The 17,043-nt window shown below is 35.3% G+C and overlaps 1 protein-coding gene across 7 annotated transcripts in view; it reads right to left on the reverse strand.

The window, feature by feature from the left end:
- Rbfox1 (RNA-binding Fox protein 1) overlaps window positions 1–17,043 on the reverse strand; it is a 101,651-nt gene that overhangs the window by 4,502 nt on the left and 80,106 nt on the right. For 2 of the 7 annotated variants that reach the window (XM_089699178.1, XM_089699173.1), the window contains 9 exons: window positions 10,692–10,943; window positions 10,104–10,376; window positions 9,959–10,012; window positions 7,150–7,242; window positions 6,365–6,419; window positions 4,722–4,742; window positions 2,947–3,079; window positions 2,015–2,075; window positions 409–590 (listed from right to left, as the gene is read on the reverse strand). In XM_089699178.1, the coding sequence (XP_089555304.1) occupies window positions 409–590; window positions 2,015–2,075; window positions 2,947–3,079; window positions 4,722–4,742; window positions 6,365–6,419; window positions 7,150–7,242; window positions 9,959–10,012; window positions 10,104–10,376; window positions 10,692–10,940 (1,121 nt within the window). In that variant the 5' untranslated portion in view covers window positions 10,941–10,943. Of the gene's footprint in view, window positions 1–408; window positions 591–1,458; window positions 1,462–1,730; window positions 1,752–2,014; window positions 2,076–2,946; window positions 3,080–3,676; window positions 3,780–4,721; window positions 4,743–6,364; window positions 6,420–7,149; window positions 7,243–9,958; window positions 10,013–10,103; window positions 10,377–10,691; window positions 10,944–17,043 lie in introns of all 7 variants that reach the window. The other 5 variants (XM_089699180.1, XM_089699174.1, XM_089699177.1 and 2 more) reach the window with 5 other exon arrangements.

Below are 17,043 nucleotides of genomic sequence, written 5' to 3' on the forward strand. Positions count from 1 at the left end.
TCATCGATCGAAACCGATTTTCTGTACGACTGTAATCCTAAAATCTATCGGGAATTACGAAGCAATATGCACTGATTGCTCTTGGATTGAAGCCGCAACTGTTTCAGTGATACGGGTTATATTTGTTTAGTTTTAAGCTCGGGCTATAGTGAGTATTGATTTGTGCGTCGAAGATTCGATAAGAATTCAATGTGTGTGATCTAAACACATATTTCGACCAAACATCGAACCTCATCTATATTCTACTACACCCACTATAACACTCGCGAATAAATCTAAATTCGACAAATTTGAGTTATAATCATGCATCATCGCCTTACGATGAGGAAACACTAAAATATAACACTATAATCTGTACGAAGGGACTTAATATCACAACGTAGCATGTATTGAAGACGCGATACATACGTGGCCGCAAGCGGAGTCAGCGCTGTGGGAGCGGGCGCAGCGCTGACGGCAGCGGCGGCGGCGGCTCTAGCGGCCGCGCCGTAGTTCGCCGCAGCGGCTGCAGCGGCTGCGTGCTGCGCGCTCGTCAGCGGCGACTTCAGCAGCGGCGCCGCGGCCGCCGCGGCTGCGGCCGCCTGGAAACACTACGCATTAATAACACCATTATAACTTTATGTAACAACAAAATTATACAATATTGCATCCCTTATTTATGAAGCATTTGAGACGCCAAGAAGAATTATTTAACAAGTTTACAGCTAATCTGCAAACTCGTTTCCAGTGTTAATGCTAAGACACACTAATATAAAGTACATACAGCCTTCGTATCTATCTGCCATTTGTTAAAATTGTATAATGTAGAAACGAAAGATTTGATTTGTTCGCTTTCGTCGCATTATATTCGGATATTTTTTCAAAAACACAAAGGGGATATAAGAGTTTTACAAACAATGAGCCCACAAAGGCGCAGACTTAAATTAGGTACTCTAATAATTTCCAATGAATTTGTTATCCTTTAATTTATTAAACGATGGAATTAAATGATACCTTACCACGCTGATAAATTCCCAATGGAGACTTTCATCAAACTACAATTACCATGTAAAACATAAAAAAATGGAAGCAATTGATGCATTAAAATGAAAATAATATTCAAACAATAAATAAGGTGTTGCAAGAATATTCAATCAATATTTACTCATGCAACGCGATATTTTTATGATTCCACAGAGTAATAATGCGATCTTTCTGCAAATCAGCAATTATATTAATACTTGCAGAAAAAAAAGAGCCGTATATGAATGAAAGCATGCATTATCTTCCTAGCATATAAAATATTCAAATAATGTTCATATTAAAACACAAACTACATTGAGCACGAACCGAAAGTTACTAAAACTAAATACAAGTGTTGGTGAATCGTATGCCAATGATGAATTTGTTGTGGGCTCAATGTTCTACACGGAGCATGATGTACATTAGCATTTCAAATGGAAAACACAGCTCGAGCACTGCCTAGAACTAAATCACCCACCACAGAACTAAGAACAAGAATAACTGAACAGAAAGCGGGCCGGTCGCGATCTCTGTTACCACAAACACAATGTGCAACCTGCTTTACGGTGAATCAATCAATCTGAAGGATATCGTATAAAGGAGCAACCAAAATCCCAGCACTCACTCCACATTATCAAATGTTTACTAGCGTGGTGGTACACAAATTAGAAAGCGATAGACAATACACAAATAGACGAAAGATCAACCAGCTTAGACCGTGACAGTACCTCAGCCGCGGGTTTCACCGCCTGTAACAACATTAGGGTGTGACGACGTTTTTCGTGTTTCTTCATTCATTTATATACATTTTTTTAGATCGAAGCTTTCCTCGACCATCTTAAGAAGAAATGAATATAATACATAAAAATATATGTACGTTTATTTTCTTTTGCTGATAGTAGATAATATGTTAAATATAGTCGATAAACTATGTTTTTGAAAAGATAGTGATCGTGAAATTGTATGATAAAGGTATGTCTAATATATTAATATTAACGTAAATATGTATTACCTGTAGTCTGTAGTTCGAATCAGCATTCGCTGCTGCAGCTAAGAACGGGTCATAATATACGCTGCAAAATAAAAAATATAAATGATTATTTTTATTCAAAACGTATAATTAGCTACCTGTAATCTACCATAATAACTGACAATTGATTTTAATAAATAAGCTCATATCTTTAGATTAGATCATTAGAGTACAGCTGTTGTAATAAGCACATATTGTGTTCTAAATTTCATATCTAGTCTAGATAATACAGTAGAGTTCTAAGTAGCATGACTAATTGCTTAGTTTCTACTTACATCCGTTCATTAGCATGAAAGTGCAGAAAGTGTTAACAATATCTACATAGATGAAGGAGAGAGTGAAGTAATAATAGCTAAAACTAATATTCTACCAGTCATAAATTGGCAATAAAAACGTTATCAACTTTATATGAAGTGTTTCATATTTATATTTTAGTTTTATTTGTATTGCCGACCTATTTTACCCATTTTTATATTGATGATGTTCTATACTAATTTTACTACAGTAATATTATTTAGCGATGCTATTAATGACAATATACATTGAAATTAGTAGTTGAGCTCATACCGATACAAACATATAATACAATGTTAGAACAATTATGGATTGGATTTCTCAGGATCATGGGATGAAGAAGGCCTGTCAAGGAAAAAATTAATAATTAATGAACCCAAAAAAAAAAGAAAACTTATTAAAATAAGAAAAAAAAACACTTGTTCATTAATTTTAGTGTTTATTGAGTTAATTAATGGCTTTTCACAAGCTTTTATCTCATTTGTAAGCCCATTAAATTCAAAACGTTTACTATACAAATTACAATACATAATATTAAGAAACTGAAAATATTCAACCGGCCGGGGATACAAAGGAGGGAGTGGGATATAGCGTGGTGAGGTGCAAGTGTGAGTACTCACGGTGCATATGCGTGCAACTGCGATGCGTAGGCGGCGGCGCGGGGCAGCATGGGTTGGAGGGGGTGAGGGTGCGCGGGCGGGCGGGGCGAGCGGCCGCGCATCACGACCGCGCCGCGCAGCGCCGCCGCGGGGGCTACATGCAACACACATACTGCTACTGGCATGCGGGCGGCGGGGGCGGGGGCGGGTGAGCGGGCGGGCGGTGCGGGAGGGGGGCGGCGGGAGTCGTGAGCATACCCTATTGCCTATTGCGCGCTTCTACTGCTGCATACTTTACTATACTCGCGGACGACCGAATAGGTCAAGCGGATATATGGTCCAAACTTCACACTACTGCATGGAGAGTTTTGTAAGGTTAGGTTTGCAAAACTGCACCATGCTGCGTGTAGAGCATGTGTATACGCTTAATCTACAACTCATTCAGCCATGCTACACTTTTTCCACTGCGCTCATATTATCTCGTAATCCTAATTTCTTATAAGATTTAGAGAGGCATTCACTAAAGAGCGCTAGCTGCAGTTGAAACACGCACGCAATCTGCGCCATAGTGAAAGATGCTCTTCGCTAGAATTAATAAAATTACGATACAATATGAATTCGGTCGAGCAAGTGTAACTTGATCCAAGGAGCAGTCGACGTAAGAGCGGACCGTCATGTGGTCATTTATAACGTGAATGAAAGCTATGATGCGCTAGCGGCCCATGCTCACGACTGCAGCCGGCAGGTGTACCTGCGTCGCTGTGCGGCGCGCGGCGCGAGCACGAGCGGGGGCGCGGGCGTGGCGGCCGGCGCCGCGCCCAGCCACGGCCACGTCACGCCGGATACCCGCAGCCCTGCGCACACACCGCGCCTCTACACACTGACCTAACCACAGCTCTACCGCTATCGACTAGGGTTGCCAGATGGGAACGCCCGGCCGTCCCCTGGTCGGCGCTTCACGCGACCGCCTTCCAAGTTCCGAGTCACATCGTTGATAAAAATGTAAAATACTAGGCGCACGAAAATCGTGCACTTTTCCAAGATGTGAGGTTTTGAAAGCTCGCTGGTTCGTCGTAATTTTTAGCACTTCTTCTAATTTTAATATGTTTAGGATAATATAACATTATTTTCTTTTATACTTTACGTAACTATATTCTGGCAAGCCTAAAAGACAAGGCCAATACGGAAATATAATTTAATTTGACTCCAGAGTTGGTGACAGAATTATCATGAACCAAATTTATTTCCTTTTACTCATTAGTAGTTCTTCAAATGAAATATTCTGAGTATTGATAAAATACTGAATGGCATGGATTATACTGAGTTTAGTTTAATTTCGAAAATAAACATATAAATAGATTATTTAGTAATCACAGCTCACAAATAGACAATATATCTACGTTACTATGAACTATTCACTAAAATGCAGTTCCAATTACTAGAATAATCGAATGAATTATTCACATCGAAAGTATCAGTATCAAGGCCATGCCACATTACAGCACGACTGAAATCACGAAAATATAAATTCAATGCTCACCACCGTGCGATCGATTAATACATTCCTACTTTCTGCTCTAAAAAAGCATGGCCGTTAAATTCAATTTATACAAATGCCGTAAAAATCAATTTATGACATGACAACATCTCATCGAGCAAAAGAACTAAACCATTATCCCACCACATAAGTAAGGAAAGATCATGCTCGAATGAATGTTATTAAAGATGTAATCGCGGAAGCTCTCTTCGATCAGTAATATTCGTACAATGATAGTAACAAAACGTTGCATTCTCACCTTCCGGCCACTGGACACACACTGAAACAAATTCAATCATTATAAATACAATGTCGGCTCCGATGTTATTAGAGAAAATGTAAATCTAAACAAAGAAGACGAATCTAGAAGACATTCTCTACAACAGGATCGAAATATAGTGCAGATTGAGATCATTCCAGAAACGTCGAAACGGAAACTAGTTTTGTACAAATATTTTAAAATTGAACGATAATTATCTAACAAGCTGACTAATATTGGTGTTATCCGATCAAACGCAAGTGTTATCAGGCACGTGTGACACTGGACTTAGCCTTCGATTGGTGTCTGTGTCAAAGCAAAACCTCTTGCAATAGTAAAAAGAAAACACGCATGATTAATTAAGAAGGTATTTAACTGTATTTATACTCTGTCCATTATATTATTTGCTTTTTGACAGCTTCACGCCTATGTAGGATGGTATTGTCTATGTTAAAATGTCATACAAATAATTATCGTACTTCATGGACAGGTCCCGCCCACTTAGTGATGTCTACACAGAATTATTCAATGATGGGTCGATAGATTATAATAATCGATAGAAATACTCTGTAAAATATATCCGATACAGAAAAACTCTTCTATTATGTTATATAATTTAACCGTAAAGACAACCAAATTGTAAGATAGAAACCAATAAATAATAAAATATTAGTTTAGTTTAGTTTGAACATACAATGCATAGATATGTGGTCATATTATTACCTACATATCTTATTATTACGTTTACGTTGTAATTATTATTTACGTACCTGATTCGATTTATGATAATATTTTGAATTTATAATTGAAATGGCATCACAATCGATAATCTTTTGAACATCACTTCTGGTATCACCCGTCGAGCTGTCAAAAAGCAATTCTTAAAGTGGACAGACTATAAGTATTGATTTGAATTCATATTCATTTGTCCATGCAAATGAAGATATAATTTGTAAAAATAAAGCATAATGTCGTGATAATAAGCACATGAGATAAATTATTTAAAATTAAATGTGATTTAAGATAAAGTATCATTAAGGAACAAAAACTGATCACAAAATTATCTTGCATCTTGCTTAATTTTTTAAGATAATTCACGGATTTTCCCATAATTTACAATATTATGATAAGTTTATATTGTGCAATGTGTTGTTTACAGTAAACTTGTAAGCAAGTGTGCGATGTCAATGACTTGTCGCACGTGATCTTTGCCTCGCTTTAATTACAACATTCTACACGTAAAGGCTACGTCCAATGTCCAGTTTGGGCTCATTCTCTAAGTAGCATTCATCTAATAGCATTCCCATAAGGTTCTATGCAACATGAAGTGGACAGCTGGACACAGAAACATGGACAACACCGATTCTTATAATGCCTGTTCTCACCGAGAGTGGGAATCGATCCATTTCTAGCCAGAATATCTGGATGGGTTAAAAGAAATGCCAAGATGCATTATGTTCGGTAAATATACAATATTATCCTATGTTATAATTATGATTAAACAGGACTATAGTGAATTATTAGTAGTATTATAAATTAAAGTGTAGTGCGCCTTATGGTCATGGAAAAGTGGTAATCATGTTAATCTCGGTAAGTATATGCATATTGTCAGTATCAGATTTCATAATTTATTGTTTTCTTACCGTTTGGCACTGCTGGAGGTTTCTTTGTCTGCACTCGGGCGGTGGCATTATTTACCTGATATGGGAAGTAAACAATATGTCAAACAAAATCTAACTCGTGCTGGACGAATCAAACGAGATGTATACAACATAAGTATTTAGAGTGAGAAGAAAGATCCAAAATATAAATTAAAACATCGAAAAAAAATATAATAATAATTGAGATTGCTCAGGGTTCGAACCCAAGAATCATTATTTATTATTTAATATTATTAATTGTAATTAAACAGCAATGAAACTAACGAAGAAATTTGTAAAATCAATAATCAACTCTAATTTTTATTATAATTTATTTATGTATAAACATATTATATAGGAGGTTACTATTCGTGACAATATTATAAAAAGGGAATCGTCGTCGATATAACATGAAAATAATAATACAGTAGGAGTGTTAATAATGTAATATAATAAACAAAAAAGGAAATCGAAAATAAGTAAGATAGCTTAGAGTGTATTTTGGTATTCTTACCTCGTCGACATTGAGACGGTACGGTTCGTTCTACATTCTCTGTGAGACTCTCTCAATCGATCGGCATATTAAATGACCGTCTAGAGAGTAAAGGGACAAAATAAATAAGGTTTGTTTACGGATTAGACAAGACGGCGGCATACTTAGTGCTAATATGCACTAGCATGGCAGTAACTACAGAGCAGACGAGCGCAGGTTGCGGTGGGCGGTGGGCGGTAGGAGCGGGATGTTAAAGTTACAGTGCTACGGATGGTATTCATTGATTCATGCACACCTCTATCTTTCTGCCCTCAACCACGGTGCCGTGTAGACGCTCTCGTGCTCGCTCCGCATCACCACTATTTGCGAATGTTACAAAACCGAATCCCTGCATGCAAGACAGACAAAACATGCATTAAAAACAGCGTCGCTCAAAAAACAACGTGCAACAAAAATTAACATATATATGCATTGCATATTATTAAAGTAATACTAGTTAAAATGTTGACAAAAACGTTATATTTTCGATTACGTTGATAGTTTGAGCGGTATCTAGAGCTGAATGGGTACACATAAGCGTTTGGATTACAGTACATTGATACATAAAATAATTGGACCTAGCCGTTTGGAAAACGTTTAAATAGCTTGAAATATTTATCTTCGGGACATTGTATTATTGATAGACACTACGTTTTTCTAGTAATTCATATGTGAAATGTTAGCTGCAATTTGTTCTATAAAAGTCATCGCTCATGCAGGAAACTAAAGAAAACTAAATTTGGCTAAGCAAATAATAGAGTATTACTTAGGCAAGAACTTACTTTTTATTGTAATTCAATGACATAATCCTTGTTTAAAACAGAAACAGATGGTTTGTAACATTATTCCGTACTTTTAATATATGAAGCATTTCACTATTTCGTGTCATGATATTTACACTAACACGCAACAGTACGCAAAATCTCTGGCAAAAATAGTGCTTACATTTACAGTGCTTTAGAATCTACAAATAATATATTCATAAATATTTTTAAGCGATAACAATAATATATTTTAATATGATAATATAATTTATTCATATTAAGTAAATTATAACATATACGCTCTTAAACTTAAAAGGTATTAAAATTACATTTAATGACAATTGATCGTGCTTAGGAAAACTAATTTAAAATACATGGTGATAACCCATAGATACAAAAAGCAGCTAGCACAGCACACAATACAGTGGAAAATAGACCAGTCGTGAAAGTGGCAAACAAGTCGCTGATCGTACGTAATAACGCTTACACTTATCAAAGCATGACAGCTCTATTATTATAAAAAATGCCATTCTGAGTGCAACAATTTGTACATTAACAATAATCTGGGCAGAGAGAAAGAGAGAGAAAAAATAAGGGAAGGAAGAGACTATGTAGTAAGCGAGCGCGCTCCGCGCCGACCGGCCGGCGCGCGGACGACACGACTCAACCGTCACACGAGACTAATGACATACGATCGAGACAAAGCCACTCTAAATGATGCACCAAAGTTACTTCTAGGAAATACTTCATTGACAAAATAAACACATTTTTAAGGGTCAGCGAAGTATACATGCCCAAATCTAATGAATTATGTTCCCTGGTTAGGAAAAGCGCATGACTGAGAAAACTAGTAATTAACAAAATAGACAGAAATATTAACATAACCGATCTAAAAGACTGTATTAAAATACAAATCAGAATGCCTCGTCATCCAAACTGCACTCGATTTAGAAAAAATAAATGAATGGAACAATCAATCGTACATACATCTACATAAGTAAGGCTAATTTCCAGTGCAGTAAACCCGTAATGAAAACACACACAGCGGTGCAGTTTGGATGACATTCTCGTTTCATTAGTGATGAATAATAGAGCTGTCCTCAACATGACTTAGAATATCAGCTGTTATAGTGACGATGCATCATTCTCTAATACTGCATATCCAATGTGAGGCATTGAAGAAAAATAACTTGGAGCTATTATATCAAAATAGTAAAAATACGTTTAGACATGAGCGAGCATGGACTACTTAGGGACGGTCACCAAACTGACACAAGGAAAGCAGTAAACACGAAAAAGCGGTCAATTCAATCAAATAGTTACATTATTTTGTAATGACTTATGACCGTACATATTTGTAAAGGGGATTTAACTGAGTTGTTTTTTGAGAATATCGCAAAATCACAAATTATATATTGGCACTTATCAGCTATGTTGGTGAAACACTTTTAATGCAAGTTGATCCTCAACCTTAACAGAATATTATATGTATTAGGATTAATTTAGAAATGTATATATGCAAATTACATTCAAGCATTAATAGTATTTCCCCGCCACAAGTAGATTACATTAAATTTCATTTGTATTAATAATTATATTGAATTTTTTTAAAAAATGATTATTATTATTATATGTCAATATACAATGCAATTAGAAATACTGCACCAAACATTAAAAACCATTAATGCTATGAGAAGGAAATACTCTTAAAAGATTAATGTTTTATCCAAGCCCATTTGCCTAAGTCTAAGCGAGGATTTATAATAAATATCAAATATTATTTGAGAAACAAGTAATTATAACACTTTCAATTTGAAACCTAGTTTGGGCAGCAATTTATCAAATAGTAAATATTATAATAGTTATTGTTACTGTGAATAATTATTTAATTACCTTGAATTCTGTAACAATAACTATAATAATCACCAATAACATAATTATTAGTTACAGGAATAAGCTCATCAACTTCTTAGTAAATTTTTAGCTTTTCATTTATTAGTATTTTTTAGAACACGTAACTTGCTATATCGAATTTGACTTCCTACTTATTCCTGCATTTCACTTAAAGAAACAATAAAAAAACATAAACAATAATAAAATAATTAAGTAAACAGTTGTAAAATAGTATATTACTAATACGATTTCATTGTATTGCAAAAGCTATATATTTATAAATGTATTATTGCTTCTTAAAGTATTTTTAACATCAATGACTTCTCGATTCTGAAAGAGGCTACATTGGAATCCATACGAGATGGATTTCAGCGAGCCACTCGATGAATATGAAGAAGACGTGCTTACCTTGGAGCCACGTTCGTTGAAGATAATTTCTACATCAAGTATTGTGCCATATTGCTGGAAGGTAAAATATTTACATTTAAAATCGAGTTCTAAACATATAATAAAATAACGGAAGGGCATGCCGTGCGTAAAGGGAGGGACTCACCCCGAACATGTTTCTCAGATCTGGATCTCTAAATCTGAACGGTATGTTGGAGACGTGCAGGCGTTTCGGTTGTGACGCTTGGGAGACGGGCACGAGATTCTTTTCCGAGGAAGCCGTGGTGGTGGTCGCGTTGGCGGCGACGGCCGCGCTGACGGCCGCCGCGGCCGCGTGCGCCGCCGCCGCCTGCTGCGCCACCGCCACCGCCGCTTGCTGAGCCACCACTGCCGCTACGTTTACACCCTTGTTTTCATCCGATACTTCGCTTTCACTCTGCTGTAAAACATCATATTAAACGTTTAATATGTAAATACACAGCCAATGAAAAAGATTAAGTTTGAAAAAGAGTTATCAAATGAGTAAGTTCGTATCTCTTTGTTTCCATTTACGCGATAGCGTTATTAATATTATTACGAGTCATTTGCGCGTATGCTTTAATTATATCAAGAACGCGAGTGAAGGAGAGTAAACAAACATATAAATCATATGTTAACTTCTGTATAAAAGTACTGTAAAGTTCATTACACTCAAACCATCAAAGTTCACCTAGCGAACGTAATATATGTATTAAATTGAATCGGCGATACGTACTGTGCTCGTATTGTGACTTTCTGTAGAGTTTTGTGTGCTGTGAGTTTGTGAGTTCGGTTGTGGCGAGAAGTTGCCGGGAGGTAAGGGTGCCGGTGGAGGCGGACCCTCGCTCTTGACGATAGAGGGCTGTTGCGCGGTAGCTGTGTCTGCTTTTACACCAGCTAAGTCCCCGTTTGCCGCAAACTGTGCCGCCGCAGCCGCAGCCGCCGCCGCCGCAGGGAACGGGGTCGCCATACCCGTTCCCACCATGTGCTGAAATTGAGAGATATCTCATTAAAACACGTTGATAGATAAACATTTTTATAGATACACAAAAATAGTTCTCTAGTAGTTAATTGTGCAAATTGTGGAATCTAGCCAGATTATATACGATAAGATGCCCATAGAGTATTGTACAATTTTTATTAAAATATTTCGTTCAGTTTATTATTAAATGAAATAATAAATATATTATTTTGAAGCTCTTCATCCGTTAAAAATAAGGATCTGTGCAAAAAGTAATTAACATGTAAAAAGGATATAAATAACCGTATTATAATATTGAAGGTAAAATCACGCTCTGCTTAGTCATGTAATTAACTGGGTAGGTACACAGATTTCCATACACATACAGTAATGGTTGCAGGTTCTGTTTACGTTTCCAAAAATACAACATCAGCTTTTAGGCAGCAGAGATAAAGTGAAGGTTAAAGGAAAGGTAAACATCATTATAGATTTCTAATAACATTGTTATTTCAATGACCTTTGAAATTTGAACCGACATTTAATCGAGGATTTGGAAACGTTATATTATAATTTATAACTACAGTAAGAAACAAACGAGTCCCAATTTAATACACCAATAATTATCCTGCGATTTGCGCGTGGGTGTAGCTGCAGGCAATAACTAGACAAATATTATATGGGACGTAATATATCAATGTTGTGACGTGGAGCAAATTTAAAGCATCCACTTCAGGGACGCGGCCTATACTAATTCTGTCACAATAAATATAAGTAGTAACTTATAGTTGACGTTTCTGGGCTACGAATCGAATTATTGACATCGAGCAACGGTGCCAAAACTCGAGTAAAACGACACATAGGTATTCGCTAAACATATTTGATTCGATGAATACAATTATAGATTCTCATTACGCTATTACTAATTAATAACTGCTGTGACATGCACTATGAATATAAAATGCATTTATATTTTACCGTCAGTCATGCATTACAACCAGGGATTTATAAATAAGCAAACTATGTTCACTATTTCAGAATAACATGCATTAGCTAAACTACAATATATTTATTTACAGTAGAAACTCTGTGTAGAAACTCGATTATCCGAATCTCGACTATTTTTATTCATATTTCACTAATCTTACCAATATTTAAAATGAAAATGTATACAATGAACAATCAACAATGTCAACTAAATATTAAAGAAAATTGTAACTAAGAAAAAGATCCGAGCAGAATATATTTATCCATTTGGTACCCTAAATTCTCGTAGCAATCCAAATTAAATTGTGCCCGCCCACTCTACCGCTGCCTACCCGAAATCTATCAACCTTTCATGATTAAGGATACCGTTTTCAGGAAAACTTTTTCTTACATATACCCTTGTTTGGAAGAAGGTGTAGAATAATATATTAGGCAATTGTTGATTATACCTACATTGTGTCGGTAATGATGTATTCTATAAAAGATAATTAATCATATAGAATATGAATGTGCCCATAACTATCGAATGAGATTAACATTTCAAAACTGTCATATTATTCCCTACGGAGGCAATTCTGTTTCATGTCGGGAATAGAGCGCATTAGATGCGAGGAAGCGAGAAAATTAGGAAGTGGTTATTGGTCACAATTGCGTCGACTGCTCCTGACCGCGTTCCATGAGCACTTGTTAATTTGCACCGCAGCTGTCGATGCTCGGCTTCAACATTTTGTAACAGTAATATTATATCAACTATGTTTATATGTATATTATATTCTTCTCATATTTCATTTGGATATTTAAACATGTTTTTTTATATAATATACTTGCATACTAGCATAACTCAGCGAAGCAATTTTCGTGCTGAAGTACTCAATTCTTTGTTAAGAGAAAATTCACACAAAATTCCATTAATGGTACTTGTTATTAACAGGTACAAAGCGAATCAATAAACCATTTATGAATATACAGGAAAATCTTACAATGCCAGGCAATATCCAAAAAAAAAATCATCAAAATGAATACATTTTCCATGAATAGCACAATTTTGGTCTTATTGTACTTCACACAATGGTTTCGCTCGATTAAAAGGCGTTCATAGGTTCATTTTGAAGGCAGCTCCTGTCGCTTCGTAAATAACTAGTACGGTGTAGTTCGACAAACATATTAAAGAACATTTTCCTCTCACATATAAAACACAGACACAAAATTTCTAGCATACAGCTATCTAAGGTGTACTCTTCATACGAACTCACGTACAACAAACGATCTTTGTTGAAGAATATTTTCCTTTGATGCTTTGAAACTGTATTCTGTATATTATGAGACTGACAAAGTGATATTAAAAGTGATTTAGAAATTCCAATAAAATTGTTTAATATCTCCAGAATACACTCCAGAATGATGAAATCACATAGGATGAAATATTGTCGCAATTCATATGTACCGTGTTGGTCTCTCTATAATCTATATAATATACATAATATACTCTAGTCTATACACTCAATGTTATGACGTCGTAAACAAAGTAATATCTATGACAAGAGATCGTGAAAGCAACATTATTACATCCGAGAATTTCCAAGCTTCACTGCTTTTGCTCCAGTATTAGAAGTAAATATGTGGAAAGGCATCACAAAAATGTAATGACAATAATTTAGCAGAATGTAATGGTAACAGGGTTATGCGAAACTAACTGAAGAGCCGCGCGCGCTCGCTTGTCGCGGAACGAAGAGCTCTCAGGTTATATGAATTCTAAGTGTCTACCACAATACTCACGTTGTTCCACTTTTTTATGTATTGCTATATGCAACAAAGAACAAATATTACGATTTTGGCGAATTTTGGTTGGATTTTTCTGTATATTCTGCCTTCAATAATAATGATAAAATTATATCCAACGAACCTTGCCCTGTAGGGAATCTAGTCATGTGTGCCAAGAATGTGAAAGAATATTGTTTGTTTATTGATTGAGATAAGAAAAGAAAACTGTTTACAGATACAGCCGGCCAAGTAACATTAAAAAAAGGGGCACGTTCAGTGCCACCCTTGAAGATCGCGACTATAACTTGGAACAGCCAAGTAATATAGTGAAGTAAAAGTTAAAATGATCAGCATCCTAGCGGTGCGCCACCCGCCGTCTAATCACATCCGGCGCTGGGGCGGCCGCGTAAACAAACTGACTTTTTTATAGACGGTTCTGTGTTTCATCGTACGTTCAACCGTCAGGCTTGTTTAGTCTCAGTAATTCTCCAAAAACATGTAATCTGTAAACATTACCTCCCGAAAGGTATTTTTCGGGCGAATGTTTACCTTCAATTTTTGTTAAATGTATAAGAAAGTGATAACTAAGATCTTTAAAAAATATTTATCTTAGGTACGTGATGAAATATAGTTCTGAAAGAATATTCTAGGGATGTAAAAACGCGATCAACATATGGCAGTCTACGCAGTACGCACAACAAGATAATTATATTAAAGACAATGAAACGTAATTGATATTAACTGGATCAAGCATGTGGTGGACGATTCGTCATGCCGAGTTCCTACAATAATTATCAACTATTATAGGGAGAAGTTAATTTTGTCACATGATTAAAACCTAAATATAGAACATTCGTAATGGATTATCCGTTTTTTATATACCTAGGTACTGCCATTTAATTTATACTTAATGTTAATGATTATTGATTATAAATCGTGTCCATAATGATACTGTTACAATAAAATTAATAAGTATTAGTAACTCAGATTCTCAGCTGAATATACATAAAGAGATTTTCTTATTTACTTAATATCAATCATAGCAACAATACAGCTCAATATTGTACTTATAAAGTTATAAATCGGTCAAAGATCGACCTTAATTTTATCACAAGCGTCTCATATCGCGTTGAAAAGTAATTTTAGGTACGAAGTGGCAGCACAATTTTAGTATAGCTATACGTTAAGGTTGATGTTCCGACCGTCCCTCCATACATTTTTGATTACCTCTAAACACTTAACACAGACACTATTTCTTTAAAACTAATCATTTTATCACTTCTCTATAATGAAATGTGTGCGCGTTCGACCTTTTTAATCAATAATTTACAATATTTACTTAGAAAAACAACAGTAAAATACCGGAAAAATTTGACACTTCTACAGTAGTGTGCGTGACTTTTGTCAAGCGAAACACGACATAAAGCACGACATCTAGCGCATAGACTATATACTTATTACAGATCTAGCGCGTCAATGTCTAAACGAAAGGCGATGTTTAGACATTGACGCGCTAGATGTCGTGCATTCGCGTTCGTTATCTTATGCATAATGAGCATAATTCTAATAAATCAAAGTTATGTGTAAAAATTGAGTAATTTCATTTCCAATCGTTCAAAGAAAATAACAATAAAATAAAATAAAACTAATGACCTTAGAAACTATGTTTTTTTTTATTTATTACTCATTATTGTTCGTCCGTCGTAGGTCTGTAAACTGTATTGTACACTGAAGGTAAATGGTACTGTAGGTACTTTAGTTCGGCGTCGTCGCTCGTCGGCTTGATATAAAATTACATTCTTGATTTCATTGACACGCGCTATGATTTGCGCGCGGAATTTCTTGTGTTGTGAATTTATTTTTGTATGCTATGCATTTTAATTGATTCAAATTGCAATGTTTCTCTAGTATGCATTTGAGACTATATTGTAAATTGTAATAATTGATCGTGGGTATAGTAATTAATTATTCTAATAACGCAATTAGTAATATATGTATTTTCGGTGGGATTCAAAACAAAAAATTGGCCCGTGATTTTTATGAAATTTCACCACATTGCAAATCACATCAATCATAGTTCATACACATGTATGACGAAAGTGATTAGTATTGTGGCTAACATTGACTCATCAGTTCATCACTGAAACCAGTGATAAATCAGTACCTATATCATATTGTGTTTGAATATTTTTAAACAATGATATAAGTATACAATTATTATAAATCGGTAAACTATCAAAGTAATCACAAACTTGCAAACATTGGTAAAATGTCCAGTAGTTTATGAGCCTATTCATTACAATCAAACAAACAAACAAAGTTTTCCTCTTTATAATATTAGTGTAGACAAACACTATGAATACGATCACGAATGCAAATTCGGGGATTTTCTAATTATTGCTAAATAATAATTGAATTCGTTTTGAAATACTCTATAATTTTTAGTGTATAAATAGACATTTATAATGTGGTGCTCATTTTTTTTGTACTGCTAACGCTATTGTAGGTACCTATTTTCGTTGTTTTATTTCAAGTGAACACGGCCATACAATTTTGTCACGAGCCGCCTATGATTGTAGGTACTTTTGTTAGGCTCCTTCGTCGTCCGCGTCGGCTCGAAAGTTCTTGATTTCATTGTCACGCGCTATGATTTGCGCGCGGATTTTCTTGTGTTGTGAATTTATTTTTGTATTATTATTATTTTTTATTTTTTTTTTATTTTATTGATTCAAATAAAATATTTCACTAGTATGCATTTGAGACTATATTGTATTATGTATAATTTATCGTAGGTATAGTTATTCTTATAACGCAGTTATATTTTCGGTGGGACAATTTGACCCGTGATTTTTCTGAAATATCACCACGTTGCAAATCACATCAATCATACACACTAGGGCATGCAGAACCGAGTCCGGTTCCAAGTTTCTGAAACCCGGTTCCAAATCGAGCTCAGAACCGGGTAGAACCGGGTTACCCGGTTCTTTTATAATACCTCGGAAAAAAATACGAAATTAAACAAAAGTAACTGTAAAACTACCTGATGGGCCTTTTATTTTACGCGGCTTGTGTCTTATTTTATTAAATTAATAAAGAAACAAAATTTCAATACTTTTCTTTATTTATCTGTCTTATAAAAGTACCTTGTTATCATAATATCACATATAAACTTAAACCTTATTCATTAACTGCAAACTGTAAAACAAAATACCGGCCAAGTGCGAGTCGGACTCGCGCTCCGAGGGCTCCGAACAAACCTATTTTTTATAATGTTGTAACTTTAAAATTTATGTTTCTAGCAATTTTTCCTTTATCTGTGTTATAAGACGTTACTTTTACCAAATTTAAAGGCTCTGTGTGAGAGTATGAGAGTATCCTGTAG

This window comes from Colias philodice, chromosome 9 (genome assembly GCF_061535455.1).
Source record: "Colias philodice isolate Cphi_HAF_F1 chromosome 9, ilColPhil1 Martin Lab GWU primary, whole genome shotgun sequence".
NCBI classification, from domain to species: domain Eukaryota; kingdom Metazoa; phylum Arthropoda; class Insecta; order Lepidoptera; family Pieridae; genus Colias; species Colias philodice.